The sequence below is a fragment of the Chroicocephalus ridibundus genome, chromosome 6, assembly GCF_963924245.1.
Source record: "Chroicocephalus ridibundus chromosome 6, bChrRid1.1, whole genome shotgun sequence".
Classification (NCBI taxonomy): Eukaryota; Metazoa; Chordata; class Aves; order Charadriiformes; family Laridae; genus Chroicocephalus; species Chroicocephalus ridibundus.
In genome coordinates, this window is record NC_086289.1 from 12,536,440 (window position 1) to 12,554,320 (window position 17,881).

Sequence of the window (17,881 nt, forward strand, 5' to 3'; positions counted from 1 at the left end):
TCCTTCTTATGTTGGGGGCTCCAGAGCTGGATGCAGTACTCCAGGTGGCGTCCCACAACAGTGGAGTAGAGAGGCAGAATCACTTCCCTCGCCCTGCTGGCCACGCTTCTTTTGATGCAGCCCAGGATGCAGTTGGCTTTCTGGGCTGCGAGTGCACATTGCTGGCTGATGTTGAGCTTCTCATCAACCAACACCCTCAAGTCCTTCTCCTCAGGGCTGCTTTCAACCCGTTTTCCTCTCAGCCTGTATTTGTGATTGGGATTGCCTCAACCCACGTACACTTGGCCTTGCATGTATATGCTGCAGCGTGGTGTTAAATACAAATATTAACTTGGAAATGTTAAATGTTAAGATTTTGACCTAAATTTACTAAGATGCTAGGATATACCAATATTATTTAGAGTTCTCGATGTAACTAGTCTGCAACTAATGTGCGTATTTGAGTGACTCCAGGGATGCCTCTGTAGAGGGATTGTTAGAGCTATATAAAAAAAAAGTATGATGGAATTCAGCTGGGTTTTTTCCCCCTGCATCAGTTCCAAGAACCTACAGCACTCTAAGATTGTGTGGGTTTTATTGAAATTTCTGGGGGAAGAAAAAAGAACAAAAGAGACGTTCCAGGAGTGAAATATTTTGATTTCTCATATTGGCACTTTTAATTTTTTGTCATTTCATATTTTTTTGGGTTGTCAATTACAGTTTTTTTCCCTCAAGTGAGGAGACTAAAATTCTTGATGGAGTTTTATTTCATGGAAGTTTTCAGAATTTTGATTTTTCCTCAGTTGGAAAAAGTAAAAATCTGAGTGATTTGTGAGAAATAATTCTCAGTCTATTTAATGCCAGTAATCACACACTGCTAATCTTAGTATTTGATAAAATTAGTTTGATTCTAATTCTTGGGTTTGACAGATGGGAAAAGTGTTTTTTGATTCTTTGTATGATCTTCCCCAAGATTTACACCAGCCAGTGGCAAAGAATGGGGGAAAAACCTCACTGTTTTTCCTATTTACTCTTCCGAGTTTCTGTCTGCTTGTAAAACTACCAGATGTCAAAATATTCATTAGCAGAAATATTCATTAGTCATTTACATCTCTGGTTCCTCTGGCAAGCAGAGGAGGAGAGGGCCAAGAGAAGACAGCAAGGCTTGGAAAAAGATGTAAGCAACTGTCCAGCTGCTTTGCAGATCCAAGGGAGGCTGGAAGCCGAGGGTGCGCACAACTCCCACATCGTATGGAAGGTCTCCACGCAGGCTGGCACTGAACCTCATTGAGTTCACTGCTACCTTTCATTGGGAGAGTGGTTATTCAGAAAGGCTTTATGCATGCACCCCTTTCGCTTCCTTTTTCTCTCCCCCCGCCCCAATTTGTATTTATTTGTATTTATATGCAGGGGATTTATTACCCTTTCAGAGGCGCTGTGAGGGATGGCCGCAGCACAGTCCTGTATCTGGAGCAGGCAGCTGCCCTGCTGTCACCGATAAGCATTCCTGGGAGGGTGGAGATTGAAATTTAGTACTTATAAAGCCCTAATTGGCGCAAGCCTTCGCGAAGCATGTGTGCCCGCTGCAGATCCGCCATCTGATGGCCCGGCAGGCGGCTGGCGCTTCGCACATTGGCTGCCTCTTCAGAGACCCTCCAGGCTTAGAGGGAGGCACCTCCTGGACAGCAGTGGGACCGTGTGTTTTGGGAGACGGAGGAGATATCCAAGTCAGGGTGCCCTGGGGAGCAGAGGGGAGGGGTCATGGCGGTTGTGTGAACCACCCCCATTATAATGGGGGGATGCTTGTTGTCCTCTGGGCTTCAGGCCAGGCAGGAAACATAGAGCTATTTCAGGGGGAAATGCCGCTCGGTGGGTTGGGGTCACTGTGGATCAGTCCCCAGTTGCCACAGGGTGGGTATTGCTGGAGGACATGGTGGGATTTGGCGTTGGTGGTCAGGGCACCTGGAGGAGGGGCCTGGGGTGACTTGCTGCTGCGAGACCACGGGGCAGGGCTGGTGGGGGAGAATGTGAGGGAGCCACTGGGGAAATGGGGACCCAGGGACAGATCGAGGGGTCATGCAGCAGGGCTGGGCTGGGCCCGGCGCCAAGGGGCAGCCTTGTGGCAGGACCCTGATCTCTGCTTAGGGAGCCTCAGGGCTGCCCTCTGCACCGCCATGACCAGGCCCCGCGTGAACCTTGAGGCGAGGGGCAGGGCAGGGCCTGTCCCACACCCTGCCAGGAGTGGGGCAGGCTGGGGCCGGCCCTGGGCCTTTCCACAGTCCTCGTTTCTCTGTGGAGCCCTTTGTGCGGTGTCACTGAGATACAAAGTCGGGGTGTCTTCCCCTCGCCTTGTCTTCTGCCTGATGGGTTTGCATTTTAATAGCCTGAGTTTGCAGCCAGTTATTTATAGATAGCAGGGTGAGGCTCTTATTTTGGACATAAAGCAGTAAGTGGGCATAGTGGGATGTGGGAAATCAAAATGGCAGCAGATAATAAGGGAGGCTGCTTTTCTTCTGGAGGATGTTTGGTGATGGTCAGGCCTGGTGAACCGCTGTTTTTCCAGGCGCCTCTCCTGTTTCCCTCATCAGCCACACACGACTAGTGTTTGTGCAGATAGGAATGCTTTGGGCAGCATCTCTGTGCTGTGAGGGATTTAACAGAGTTGTGCTGTGGAAAGGATGTCTGTCAGGGGTGTGTGCTCTGTGCCCTATACCTTCCTCTATTGCAGTAACTATGTGATTGCTTATTCCCTCATCTCCCACATCACCGTGCTTTTTCTGGTCTGTCATATGTTGAGTGTATTGGAAAGGGGCAGTTCCCAGTGTGGCTGTTTTGGGGTTGTCAGTGTGCAAGAGGTAGGATGGCTTTTGCTTTCGGAAAAGGCAGTGGTGAGGTCTGTGCCTCTGCCCTGGTGCAAGCAGCCACGTGGCTATTCCTCTGCCATGCTGGTTCCAGCTTGTACAGTGCTTACAGGGACTGAATTTCCTCCAGTCCTTTGCTTCTCTGCCAAATTGTTTGAAGTTGGTGATGTCGAGGGAGCAGCGTGATGTGTATTTGTGACCCTCATTTCTTAGGAACCCAGGCTGAAAATAATAATGTAGAGGTATATAGATCAGGGATTTTGTCAGATAAGAAGAGTTGTGCCTCTTTAATTTATGGCAGTTTTAATAGGATAGAGAGGAGGATAAGATATACAGCGACCTGGCAGGGAGAAATGCAAAATAAATTAGTAGCAATAGTAATGGTCTGGTAGTTTATGTCCCAAATGTAGGTCTGGCTAAAGGAGCCCATCATCTTGAAAGTTGGTAAATTTTTTTTTTTTTTTCTTAAAGATATTAACAAAAGAGCAGGCTGAAATGTTTTGCTGGAAATTCTTTTTGCTAAAATTGCTTTCCTCCCCCCAGTAAGATAATTGTATTCTAGATGCGTCTGTTTTGGCAGGAGGGAAAAGCTGTTTATCAAAAAAGCTAATAAAACTCCTAAATCTGGAAGCACTTCCATTCTGGCTAAATCTAAAACTTTTCACTGAAGTCATAGAAATGTTGGTTGTTAGAGACATTTGGAGGTCCCTAGTTCAACCTCTTACTCCAAGCAGTGTTATCACGAACTACAGATTGAGTCAGCCACGACTTTGTCTAGCCAGGTCGTTAAACCCTCCAAGGATGGAGGCTTTACAGGTATTCTTGTTAGCCTGTCCCAGTGTTGAATTCTTTTCCTTATGGAGATTTTTTTCCTGATGTCCGGTCTGAGTTTCCCAGGCCAAAACTGGTGATTATTTGCTTGTGTTGTATCATCTGTTACAACCAGAAAGAATTTGACTGGAGACAGGCCAGTGGGTTATCTGTGCACCTCAGCTGTGAAAAAGATCAGCACTTCCAGTGCTTGTGAAACAGAGCAGAAAGTAATCGCTATTTCTACTGCATACAGCAGACCTCATCTTGTATCCTGAAACATTATGTCTAGCACGTCAGCTTCTTCCCACTGCACTCTGCCTCCTGGGGTTAAGGGAAGAACCTGTTGGTGATATCATGCAGAGGAGTTGAGCAAGAAAAGGTCTGATTGGCTCAACATATATCTCTGCAAATACTTCCCATGTCAGTTTAGGCAAATGCTTTTAACAATTCATTCAATTATTTTAAGCACCCATTAAAGGAATCCTAAGCCCTCCCTGGGGTCATTTCAGTTCTATGAGATTGTAATTGTTTGAGACTAACCATGATTTCTTCTTTTGCCTTTAGGTGATTCTAATTCTGACAAAGCTGTATGACTACAACCTGGGAAGCATCACAGAGAGCTCTCTTTGGAGGTATGGAGATAAATTGAGTTAATAATTACCACCTTACTTAAATAGGAAGAGCCTGATACAATTCTTTTATTGAATTTAATTGGATTTTTTTAAATGTGCTGGAAGGTTTGTAGCTAAACCCTCTCTCTCACTTCTGTTCTTTCCTACTCAAGGACAAAGAGGCTGAAGTCCGATTGTCTTGTTTCAGCTAGATAATGTACTTCGTGGATGTGCTATCATTTGATTTCCCCTTTCCCATTTTATTTAGAATCAAATTAACCAACTGGTTATTTTTAGGAGAACTCAACAGCCTTAAGTCCTTGTTTATAATGGAGGATCTTAGGGCTGTCTACTGCCCAAATGATCCTTGTGAAAAATCAGTGCTACTAAGACTGGGGGAATACCTGTGTGCGAGTATTCAGTGTCTGTTTATTCAGAACTGATAGAATTAGTACCAGAGAATTGATTTCCGTTTGTGTGGTGTTGACTACTAGACTGATTTATAGGGAATGCCTTGATACTTCTATGATTTCAAATTATGCCATGCACTCTGTGAACCAAAGTAAAGAGTTGGGCCATGATCTATTTCTTAAGGCGGTTATTTAGATTCAATGAGAGCAGATGTTTTTATCTCTCTGAAAAATGGATCTAAGGGGTGTTTACTTCACGTGTCCCTTAGTGGTACTTTCATGACCTGTAATGGATGAAAGGGAGGTTTTCTCATGGTTCCATCTGTGAAACTTTGGTGGGAAGTCTTGTATGCAAGTTTTGTATGCAGGTCATTGATGGAGGTGAACAGGAATATTGTTGGAATGAACTTGTTTTTGATAAACTTGTTGAGGAAAGGATTTTTGTTTCCAAGGGAGGATTTTGGGTCAGAAGGAGAACAAATAACCTTTCTGTTGAAGGAACTCCACAGGTTTTTAAGAGAATGACAGAGGAGGGATTTGATATGGAGTATATTCTGAACTCAGACTAGTGCTCTACCTACTGGCCTGAAGAAATAAAACAAACAAGAAACCCCATGTGGTGCACACCATAGTAAAGAGCCTTTCAGGACTGTGGCTTTGGCAGTGTTTTTCTGAAGGGGGTTTGGGCTAGATTCTTTCATTTCTCAATGGTTTTGAGAAGAATATTCATAAATATGAAATATATTATTTTTGTTTCCTCTTACTACCCTTGGTCATTTCACCCTGAGAAATATTCATCTCTGTTTCATCAGTCATTGAGGAAGGTATGGTGCTTCACTATGTAGAGACATCTCGTTTCCCATTGCTGACCGTACTGAAGTAGTACTTTACTCGTGCAATCCAACGCAGGATTGTGTTGAGGTACTGGTTTAAGACTGAAAATAGGACAGCCGCATCAGAGTGGAAAACATACTTCTTGTTCAGGTGTATGAACGCAGGCACAAAATTGTGCTGATGAACTTATGCTGTTGCCAGTTTCAGAATTGGTTTCTTTGGAGCATGCCACAACGGCACAAATTTTACCCTGATTAAAAGAGAAGGGACTGTGGGGATTTCACTGGAGGATGTACCAGAAGCTGGGGCTTTGGAAATGTAGCAGTCCTAGAGCTAGTGAGTGCAGTACACTTTTCTGGACTTCAGACAGTCCTAATGTCAGAATGTGATTAATAACAATAGTAATGGCCTGATTGTTTCCTCTAGCCCAGTATCCTATTACCAAAAAAGCAGTCTAATAAAGAATATATGAACAGGCTTATCATATTTGACACCTGCTCCTAGTATTCTCTTAGTATTCATTCTTAAGTTTGAAGTTTACAGTCCTTCCTCAACCTTCAGTTTAAGGTCCATCTGGGTCTCAATAATTTTTTTGGTTTTAGTGTATATCACAGGAATAATATCCCATAAGCTAATTTTTTTAATATCTCTTGGAGTGTGTTAAAATTTTTGGTACCTGTGGCATTTTAGAGCAAGGAGTTCTACAGATTATTTGAGGAACTGCTTGTCTTACTTTGAACCCATCAGCCTCAGGTTCACTTGGAACACGTCACTTGTGAACACTTGGTCACAGTTGCATGGCCAACCATCCAGAATCCCTGGGCAAATGCTTTGGACTGAGAAGTGTTGAAAGAGAACCAGGATAGATAAAGTCAACCCCCTTATCTTTGCAGAGCTCTATTATTCTTGATCAGCTCTTCAGTGTTTGTGACTGCTCTGAAAGTTGCCAGTGCACTTCACTGTCGTTCCTCGATCTTGTTGCCTTACATAAGCATGCCATAAGATGGTTATATTGTCTTCTGTCCTTAGTTTGGCTCTGCTGTTAGATGCATGCCTTCAGGTCGCTAATAAATATTCCTGTGAAGATCCCAGGACGGCTTCTCTGTTCTTAGTGTGATGGAAAGAAATGATAAGATGGGCATATCTTTTTATTAAATGCACCTGACAGAGAGGTTATTAGCTGTTGCTCCTCCTGGCTGCCTAAGTGACATGTTAATTTAAATCTCCCCGCTTGTTTAAAAAACATAGAAAAAAATAGAATTGAGAGAAGGGGAGAAACATATCTTGCACTTTAATTTATTTCATGCCTCTAGGTTTGATGCTGTGAGATGGAAGAAAGCATGATCTCATTCATGTCTGGTTTGATTTCTGGTGTCAAGGATTCTGTTTCTGAAGGGTAGAGGAGAAATACAGGTAGTTTTGCAGGTACCCACAACCGAAGGGGAATCTCTGGCTTGAATACATGACAAAGAAATACCACTCTCTCCGCCTGTGCAGAGTGCATTCTCAAAAGGTTGATGAATGACGAGGGGCTGTTTAGAAGCGTGTCACAGACACGAGTCATTTATGCTATAGCTGGTTATAAGCACATCTGTCATTTGAAGGTGTAGCTGGGTGATTTAAGCAGTCTTGTGACTGATGGGACTGTAACCATCTATAACACAACTATGCCATCGCCTACAAGATATGAATCTGTCTTCTTTATAAACACACTAGTACCTGCTAGGATGGCATTTCTTTGTAATTTTTCAGCCAGTTTAACTACAGCTGGCTGCAGCACTAATGGATGGAGATCGCCCTTCTAAAACTACCGATGAATTAAGAGACCACTGGCGACAGACATGAAGGGATGAAATACAGTAAAAGAAAAGAGATGGGATGAATCTATACAATCTTCTAGAGTGCTAAGGCTCTGTGCTCACTGAGCTTTGGACAGAAAGTGGGCTGCTGCTTCTGTACATGGTAAATGAGATTTTTGCATCAGGCTGGGCCTGACTTTAATTACGCTGTTATCCTCTCAGCAGACTTTTTCCACAGTTTTAGTTGAGGGCTTTTTATTTACTTTTTATTATTCTTTTTATAGGAGGAGAAAAGATTATCTGTCACTGAGCAATTAACTGACTGTATTGGGTTTATTTCTCTTCCTCTCCTAGGTATCTCTCAGATCGCAAAGAGGATTAATCTGTGAGAGTTAGGAGAAGATGTTTTTTACCACTGGAGTAAGATAAGCTTACGTTTCCAATAAATAAAAATGTCAGAATAGTGACTATGGTATCCACGAGCTGCAGACAGCGGTGGGGGAGGACTAATCTTTTTTCTATTTGTGTAAATATGATGCTCTGGAAAGATGTGCCAGGACGCTTTCCCTCAGGGCCTTGAGAGGCTGACAAACAATGAGTGCTGCTATTCACCTCTTTGCCTTCTTATAGCTCTGTATTTGGTCAGGAATGAGTAATTCCATTCAACTTGCTGTAAAAATAGCAGTAATTAAAGATTGCTTTTCAGACAGAAAGTAGGAAGATGTAGAGTTTGTTTGGTTTGAGAGCATTTAAGTTCTAAATTGAGATCCGTTGCTCTGTTAGTTCTGGAAGTTATTGATGATACTCCCACACCCCAACATTGTACCTGAACTCTGAGCTCCCCAGTTCAGGAGTGCTTAACACTTCCAGCCTGTCTTCCACTGCTGCTGGTTTCTGCAGTAAGGAAGCTTTAGCACATGTGCCATAAAGGAATCTCAAGGACTCTGAAAAATACTTATGCTTCATATAGCTCTAGCTTTAACTTCCCATATGTAAAGCAGGGGATGTTAATAGTTGTCTTCCTCCTCTCTCCCCTCCCCCTGAAAAGCCTTGAATGGATTTAGTTAGCTGGCATCTGCAGTATTTTGGTGATTGCCTGGTGATAAATATTACAGAGATTACAGCAAGATAAAAATTGTCAGAAGTCTAAGGCTCTGTTTCTAGCTTTTTCATGGCCATTTTGTTTAACCTCAAGCTGGTTTTTAACTCCTCCATCAGTTTACTCATCTCTACCTTCCAACACCACCACAGAAACATCATCCTACAACTCTGTCCTTTCAGGAAGGGAAGCCAGAGAAGAATCAGAACTCTCTGCCACTTGGTATAGGAATAACCTTCATTTACTCCATGGCACAACTTCATGAAATAAAGAATTCACTGTACTTACTGTGTTCTTACTCTCTTCTGCTCTTAGCCACTGCTGGAGACAAGATACTGGGATACCTATAGGATATTTACTACTAAGGTCTAAGTACCGTTGTGTTAGCCTGTATGTTGGCTACTCCCATAATCACTGTTATGTGTGGTAGTGTTTTGGTGAAAACACTTGTTGGAAATGGGTTTGCATTCATATGTTAGATAATGAAAAGGAGTAATGGAGCAACCCGAACGTGTGTCTCTTGTGATTGCTCTAGGGATAGAAGCCTGAGAGAAAGAGGTAGGTGTAGATTGAGGTTCATATCTGAATACAACCTTGCAATATTAGCCACATGATCTCTGGTAGACATCTTTCTCTCCCTTAAATCCTGTTTGAAAAGTCTTGGCTGTGAGTTGACCCCAGCTATGTGGTTAGAAATACTATAGATGCTTTGAAGACTCACACGTTTATATTTCTGCATGCGATTTTCTGGCTCCTTGCTATGTAAGAATGCCCTCTCTGTGGGTCAGAGCTATAGACATCCATGTCATCTTCAGTATTGTTGACACGTTTGTGGAGATTTTCTTTTCTAGACTAGAGACATCTTGCAACGGGAGGCTTGAAAGATTGTCAGTGTTTGCTTACTTGCTTTGAGGGGAATTTCCACGATATGTCTGTTACTGTGTTCATCATTCTGCTGCACATTTTATGCTGGTTCCTTACTTCTGTTTTGCAGATGGGCAGTTCTCAACTCACATTTATTTTCTACCTGCTGAGCCACATTAACAAGATCATAACTTGTGGCTTAGTGACACAATGTGCTCTGCAACAGCAGATTAGGGTCTTTCAGCTGAAGTAGGTAGGAGAAGCAAATCCATGAGAGGAACCGACAAAGTGAGGGAAAGGAAAGTCTCATTAAGCACATTTTAACCAGCAGTTTTGTGGGAAAGGGAAACTTGAAAAGGAGTATTTGAAATGCTTTTATCTATAAATATGGTGCTTCAGTTGCTCAGTGTGAGTAAGTCACTTCCCTTAACTGAGTATCAGAGCTTGATAAATGCTGCTAGGTTATCTCCCATGGGCATTTAGTGAAATTGTAACAATGATGTTTCGTTGTGTCTTTTATTTGAATTTTTTTTCACTTTTGCTCCTGCAAACATATGTACCACTGGCTGCTCTGTGTATAGATGCTGGAGGGCATCTGGTGGGGAGGGAAGAATGAGTTTGCACACTCAGCTATTCGCATAGGAAGCAGTATATTTTTACGGTTTGATCGCAGCGGGAGATCTGCTTGCACTGGAAGCAGGCTTAGAACATGGATTTCATACACTGACTGAGTGTGGAGCTGAGTGCATCTTTTTTCGTGTGTGATGGGACACTCTGTTCAGCCATCAGGACCCCTAGAGACGTAGCAGTTTCTATAGCTATCAATTTTTTACATGAAGGGTCTCATTTTACCCTGGTGCCTAACAGTAATAAAAAATTCTATCACAGTCAACTCTTCTAGTTGGTTGCCAAAGTTTTCTGGAATGTTTTGTCTGCTCTCAAAAAGGTCCAGTAATGCTGGAGGGCAGGGGGGTGGAAATCACACAAACAAAAAACCCACCTGAAAAACCAAAAAAGACCTACCTGGGAAACGAGCCACAGCAGATGCTTAAATAGATCCTAATTTAGCAGGAGACTTAAATCTTATTGAATTTTACCACACTCTTACCTTCCCTGAAGAATGAGGGCCGGTATAACCATTGCATTTTGTGGAATTACATCTGTCTTTGATTAAACAATCTCAAGTAAGTTCTGCCTTGGCATAGTTTGAAGAATCATACCCTGATATTTTGAAGGATCAGATTTGGTTAAGGATTTAGTGATGTGCTCCTCATTGCCTGGTCTGCATGGATAAAATATTCAGCACTAATGGCAATGCAAATTTATTAAGCATATTAAAATTGCGTTTTTTGTTGCAGCCAGTCATGAAATGTAGGAATGCTATCAAGTGAATCAAAAAGAATCCCAATCCACTTTCTGCATGAAAAAACATGTAAATAAGATAATGAATATTAACACTGAAATGTATTATCAATATATTGTAAATAACAGATGCACAATGTTCATGCCACTGTATAGACATACACTGTTTAAATGCAGTTTGTCATTCTTGTTCTGCAAATTAGAAGATGAACTTCTACATCTGTTTCCTTGACTGTACCTGTTTGCACAAAAGATATTGGTAAAACATAGCAGAACTATCTCTAGTTCTGGTCCACGGAGTTCAGCTGTCTGTTGTGGCTGTGTAATAACTGCAGACGAGCTAGACTGGAGCTAATATGTAAGAGGAAAGACAAATAACACAGTAGTTACCAGTTCATAATCAGAAAGCAAAACACCCTTTGTGTTCTGATATTTCCATCCCTTTCACATCTATGCAGTCACTCTTCCTTTTGCAAAGCTGGGTAAAATTGTACTTATCTTTTCAGAGGGATGTATCCTCCATTAATCACAAAAAGGAAAGAATATTTGGGGCTGAGCTTGGCTAAACAAAAAACTACTCCAGTTGAATGAATTATACGAGTTTCAGATCTGAACTCTAAGGTCTTCAGATCCAGGTCCCAAATCTTTCTGCATCTGCACCTTGGGTTTATTGTTACTCCAGAATGAGCCAGTCATGTGTCAGTAGGTCTCTTTTGAAGGGTGTAGTGAAACACCTGGAAACTATGTGCTGTAAAAATGCATATTTAAATATATATCAACAGTATGTTTGCTGTGCAGCATAAACTGACTACTGTATACACCAAAACATAGTGGCTTTTTTGGAAGTGTCCTTTTTTCTGATTTCTCTAACCTACTAAATAATAATTGGGTAAAACAGAAAAGGAGAAATAAAGCCCACAATTAATCAACTTGTGTCTTCAATGGTGATAGCAAAGCCAGCTTTTAAGTGTGATCCTGCCAGCAGTTCCTGTGCCTCAGAGCAAATGTAGTTCTCGGCACCAGTGGGCTTTTCTTTCATCATGTCAGAAATTTAATGGGGGGGGAAGCAGGACATCAATGCATGGGCTGTTCGTTAGGAAGGCCCAGAGTCCGTTAGGAAGGCCCAGGGCCACTGTGTGAGACTCCAGATCTGTGTGCGTGCATCAGTATTGTTAGTGAATACTGTGCAGGGAGCTGGAGCAATTAGGGCAAGGAAGGTTCACTTTGCCTCTTGTCATTAGGATGTGCAGTTGAGGGTCTATGTGTACTCAGGGCTGAAGAGATGTGTGCTTTTATGACAGGGATGACTTTAGGGAAACTCAGTTCCTGGTGAGCAAGGAATTAGTTTGCAGCTCGGCTTTCCCTTATGAAGGCTTGGAAGAGGCATGTGGGGATTCAGGAACTTTTCTATCCTGGCTGGCAGCCTCCCACTGCTATTGTGCAAAGCCATTTCACTGGTGAGATGCATTAAGTGGTGGGTGAAGATGTGGCCTGTCGATTATGAACATCAATTGTAATGCACTCTAAACCCATACATTGCTTTGCCCCAATGGGAGGTAAAAAGCCTTCCTTCTCTCTTTCACACATTATTTCCCCCTACCCTACAAATGAGTTTCTTCTGTAAGGAAGTTGCATGAATTTCCCTAGCATGCATTTTACTGTGTGCTGTATAGTTCAGTGTGAATACAAAACCTCTTTTCAATGATCTTGCCATCTAGATAGATAGCGTATCTATGAGAGATGCTGAGTTGAAAAGTAATAGAAATTCAGAGACGCCACATGTATTGTGTATTAAATTACTTCATAAGGAGAGACAGAAAATGATACCCAGTCTTCCCCCAGGCAAAATTATGGCAAAAGGACAGTATTGTTTGTTCTACTAATTTGCTTTTAATGCTGTATTTCCAGAGTCTACATACATATCTGTGTATGTGTTCCCATTTGTTTCCTTCTGTTTTTCCTTCAAGCTTGAGCTCCTGGGCTCAGGGACTGCTCACAATCTCAGCTCTTCTGTGGTGGGAGAAAGACCCACTTCCTGGTTTTCACATGGTGAAGAGAAAACTGAATGGCTGCAACTGCTGATGGGAAAGCCCAAACATAGATTCTTCACATTTAGTTCCTGAGGGCTTTTTTTCTTCATTGCTTAAAGTATGTTGGCTAGAAAGATGAACCAGGATGGGACGGAAGGGGAATCAGAATGGGGTGGATTCCTCTGTGAACTGGACACGTGCATGCTGCTTTGTCATACTGAAGGCTGAGCTTCGAATCATAGCTCTGATCAGGCCAAGCAGAGCTTTGAGCCTGGCTTTCCTGCAGACCAGCTGAATGTTAATTGTTGGCTTACATGTTTCCGCTGTCCAGCATAAAAGAAATCTTCTTTCTGTTCTGCTGGTGAACAAAAGCAATTTCTTTTTACTTCTGATAAAACTGGAGGGTTTTACTCTTTCATGGTGGTAATGCTACAAAGTTGTTGTCTCTCCTAAGGCAGAACAGGAGGAGAGGAGGTACCCCTCACAGAGTTAACTGGGAACCAGGTATTTCCCATATTTAAGGGAGAAACACAGCTGGGACACAGATGCTGGAAGGCAGTCTGATGAGATGGCAGGTTCCTTGTCACTAGTTAAAAAGCTGCCAGTCTTCGCCAGCAGGCTGTGACTGCTAGTCTTGAGTCCCCGAGAGATTTTTGTTAAGCTGCAGGCTTTAAAATCTGCACAGCACTCGGCTGCCAGTCTGATGGGCACTGTAACCTCTGGGGAAAAAGGGACTGCAATCAAAATTGGGCCAGCATTGTCCTTTTACATTTGAATACAAAATCTTTTTAAATAAGACAAAAGAGAAACAGGAGGCTAGAAGAACTGTGTGCTAAATAAACCTTCGGTAAGACAGGAGGATAAAAGGAAGCTGTAATCAGGTCTAAGCTCCCATTGTGCTTTACCAACAAGTTACTGTGTTCTTACTGATACTTTGGGTGTGTTTACATTGTCCCGGGCTGTCTCAGCTCCAAAGGATCAATTTAGGAGGCTGAAAACCTCGCATTTTTTGGTTTCCTCTATTTATTTCTGTCCTTGCTTGTAGGAAGCAATGTACCTTTTGTTTAGAGCTGTGGAACGAGAACCACAGCTGCGAGTCCTAGCCTTCCTTACAGACAGCTTTTGGCAAGCTTCTTCACCATTGCATGTGTGGGTAATGGGGTTATGTTACCTGTCCATCTGCAGTAAATAAGCTGAGAGTTTTGGATGAAACTGGCTAATAAAAACCAGTCCTTGAAGAGTTAGAGGAGAAACACAGCTGCATAAGCCTACAGTCTCCATCCATGGCTGAAGCCTAACAGAGATTTGGCCTATGCTTTACCCAAGCCCAACTTCTGGTATGTTCTCATCCAACATCTAACAGGACCTTGAGAACCTCTTGCACATCTTTGTAGACAGGGTAGATTGTCATCTTTGGGTCAATTTATGTCATCTTCTGTTTGGATTCTGAACAGAGGCTAGTCTTTGCAAAAGGGTAAGAAATGAGCTTGAAAACCATTCATTTTAAATAGTCAGTTCTCTCTCTAAGGAAGGAAAATCAACACAGAAGATATTGGATAGATATTAGAAGATATTGGAAGGCTGTGGATGTTGTCTACCTGGACTTTGGTAAGGCCTTCGACGCCGTCCCCCACGGCATTCTCCTGGAGAAACTGGAGAATCATGGCATAGACAAGTGTACCCTCCGCTGGATAAAAAACTGGCTGGAAGGCCGTGCCCAGCGAGTTGTGATTAATGGAGCAAAATCTGGTTGGCGGCCGGTCATCAGTGGTGTCCCTCAGGGCTCAGTTTTGGGGCCAGTCTTGTTCAATATCTTTATTGATGATCTAGAAAAGGGGATTGAATGCACCCTCAGTAAGTTTGCGGATGACACCAAACTAGGTGGGAGTGTTGATCTGCTTGAGGGTCGGAAGGCTTTACAGAGGGATCTAGACAGGTTGGATCAATGGGCCAAGGCCAACTGTATGAGGTTTAATAAGGCCAAGTGCCGGGTCCTGCATTTTGGTCACAACAACCCCAAGCAACGCTACAGGCTTGGGGAAGAGTGGCTGGAAAGCTGCCCGGCAGAAAAGGACCTGGGAGTGTTAGTGGACAGCCGGCTTAACATGAGCCAGCAATGCGCCCAGGTGGCCAAGAAGGCCAACAGCATCCTGGCTTGTATCAGGAATAGCGTGGCCAGCAGGAGTAGGGAAGTCATCGAGCCTCTGTACTCGGCACTGGTGAGGCCTCACCTCGAGTACTGTGTTCAGTTTGGGGCCCCTCACTACAGGAAAGACATTGAAGTGCTGGAGTGTGTCCAGAGGAGAGCCACCAAGCTGGTGAGGGGTCTGGAGAACAAGTCCTATGAGGAGAGGCTGAGGGAACTGGGAATGTTTAGTTTGGAGAAGAGGAGGCTGAGGGGAGACTTCATTGCCCTCTACAGCTACCTGAAAGGAGAGTGTAGAGAGGTGGGTGTTGGCCTCTTCTCCCAAGGGAATAACGACAGGACCAGAGGAAATAGTATGAAGCTGCGGCAAGGGAGATTTAGATTAGATATTAGGAAGAATTACTTTACTGAAAGAGTGGTCAGGCACTGGAACAACCTGCCCAGGGAGGTGGTTGAGTCACCATCCCTGGAGGTATTTAAGAAACGTGTAGACATGGCTCTTCAGGGCATGCTCTAGTGCCCAAGATTATTGGTTTGTGGTGGGGTGTTGTGTGTGGGGTTGTGGATGTGGAGTTTAGTTGGTGGGTGCTTTTTTTTTTGTGTGTTTTTTTTTTTTTTTTTATGTGGTTGGACTTGATGATCTGAAAGGTCCCTTCCAACCACTAAGATTCTGTGATATTTTAAGACATGGATTGTGTGGTATTGCCGGGAAGAAATATTAGACGGGAGAAGCACTAGAGGCAGCAGCAAAATGAGATCTTTACAAACCTCACTTATAATAGTTGTTCATGAAGATATGAAACAACCTTTTTTCCTAATTGTGTTTTTAAATTCTCAGCTCCTCTGTTCTTGTATTTTCTGGAAGGTGAGGAAGGCAGAACTACTACCTTTTTTTCTTCCTTACTCCATGGCAGCACTGCCTAAGTGGAAGCAAGACCCTTCCATACTATGGAGTAGGTAAGAATGTGACGTTTTTGCACAGTTCTTCCTCAAAATTAATTTTCCTTGATGGAGTCTTCAAGAGGTGGTCTGCTTTTTTGCCTAACCTGCTGCCAACAGTGCCTGATAAATGACAGCTGTTATCACTGCTAAATTCTCAATAAGAAACCTACTACCTTTGGGATAATTTTTCTTTCTTGCCCTGCTAGAGAAATCAGATTATGCCCTGAAACATAAGTTTTGATGATTTGCCATATTAACATTAATACCTAGTTAAAAATGTAACTTATGTATATTATAGGCTATTAAATTATTGGCCCTTTCCAGTAAGCACATCTGTGGCTTGCTAGACTCTGACCTCGTTTTGCTGTGAGCAGCGTGCACTGACTACGGGCATTGTGGAAATATAATTTCTCTTCACTTCCCTGCCAATGCTCGAGTGACGATGTGCTCTCTTGTTATGAGGCAGCATAAAATTTAGAGGCTAGTCACGATGAAGGTAGTAAGAAAGAAACTTAAAGACCTCAGTAAATTTCCCTTCTAAGTGTTCCCTTTTCAAAGGTAAATGGTCTTATTCTTTGTAATCTCTCTTTGTATGTTAACAGCTTTCACAATGCTAACTCTTTTGTAAGAAAAGCACATTACAGTCCCAGTCTGCTTTATCTCTGGTAAAGTAGCAAAAGGAGGAAGAAGCCAGTACACTAATTATTTTTTCTTTAAAGTCCACCACCTACTCAGCACACACGTACTGTAAATTCAGGGCGTGGATGTTACTCAAAGAAGCAAGTGTGATGTCACAAGTGTTTTAATAGCCTTTGATTTATTTCCCAAAGTGCTTTATTAAGATGATGCACAACAGCATTTGGAAGCCAAATGCAGTCTTAGGAGAGACTTGGAGGAGTTATTTTCAGTCTCCTGACTTTTATTCCTCAACACAGTAATTTGTTTGATTGGGGCAGAAGGGCCCTGGATTCAGAACAGGGATTCTACTTCTTTAGTGTTTCTTTGTGAGTTAATCAGCCCAGTTTGTGATCTGAGTGAGTAGGAGTATGAATGAACTTACTGTAATAAAAGAGAGCTGCATGGTTCAGAGAACAGGATACTGGCTGGGGTTGGGAGATTTGTGTTCTGTCGCTGTATGGGTTTGTGACTATTAGATGGTGAAATATTTGGTTAGGCATAATCAAGAATCAGCAAATTCATGTGTATCAAAAGTCAGCTGCAAGGAGTTTTCTCCTGGCAAGATATTTCTACTGATATTCTGCATGGTTAGTTCTAAGTGCAGTGATGTAGGGCATTTTTGCTATTAGTCCGGTAATAAATCTGGTGTAACTTCCAAGTTTTAGGACAGGCAGGGTAGTGAATCATAAAGAGACCTGAGGTAGTCACAGTGAGCAAATGGATTTCTTAGTAGGCTCAGCTCACTTGAAGAAACGTGTTTTAGTTCAACAAAGCATAATAGTAGGACAAGGGCTGAAGGTTGTACTTACAGTACTATGTACTGTCTGCCTATAGTATAGTGAAGAGTTGTGATCGGACAGTGCGTAGGAGCTGGAATAGGCACAGAACTGAACATCATGTCCCATTGTGAAGGGGCCAAAATGGGCTGCTTTGATCAATGGCTACATCAGCTAAGGAGCCAGGAACTGAATTTGTAAAGAAATTAAAACTACGAAATGTTTATTTTAAGACACTGATTTGGCATGAAAAACTTTGTGACAATGTACAATTTTCAGCAAAACTCTGAACCCAGGATGGGATTTCTGGGCAGAATTAAAAGAGAAATGGAAAGTGCAACAGTGTATCGCACTGTATAGGAGGTTATGTGCTCCAGAAACAATCTAAATATGCCTACAAAGGCTGTCTGCGGCCCAGAAAGTCACAGAATCATAACTGTTGGAGGATGGGAGAGTATTTAGAGGAAATATGAATTGATGCTTCCTGAGGTCTTACACAGATAACTGTTGTTAACCATCACCAGAACTTCTGCTCTGACATGAGATGTTATGATAGCACAGAACTCTGTATAAGTAAATGTACTTAATGCAAGTTTTGCTATTGTGATGCTGTTGCATCTCATAGATAAATTTGCCCATTTCCATTTTGCTAAGATAATTACTTTACATTAATTCAT

General features: G+C 42.6%; 1 protein-coding gene across 4 annotated transcripts in view; it reads left to right on the plus strand.

Annotated features, from left to right (window-relative positions):
• Positions 1-17,881, plus strand: part of SORCS1 (sortilin related VPS10 domain containing receptor 1) — a 304,249-nt gene that overhangs the window by 88,285 nt on the left and 198,083 nt on the right. For all 4 annotated transcript variants that reach the window (XM_063338729.1, XM_063338732.1, XM_063338730.1 and 1 more), the window contains exon 2: positions 4,218-4,285. In XM_063338729.1, the coding sequence (XP_063194799.1) occupies positions 4,218-4,285 (68 nt within the window). The remainder of the gene's footprint in view (positions 1-4,217; positions 4,286-17,881) is intronic.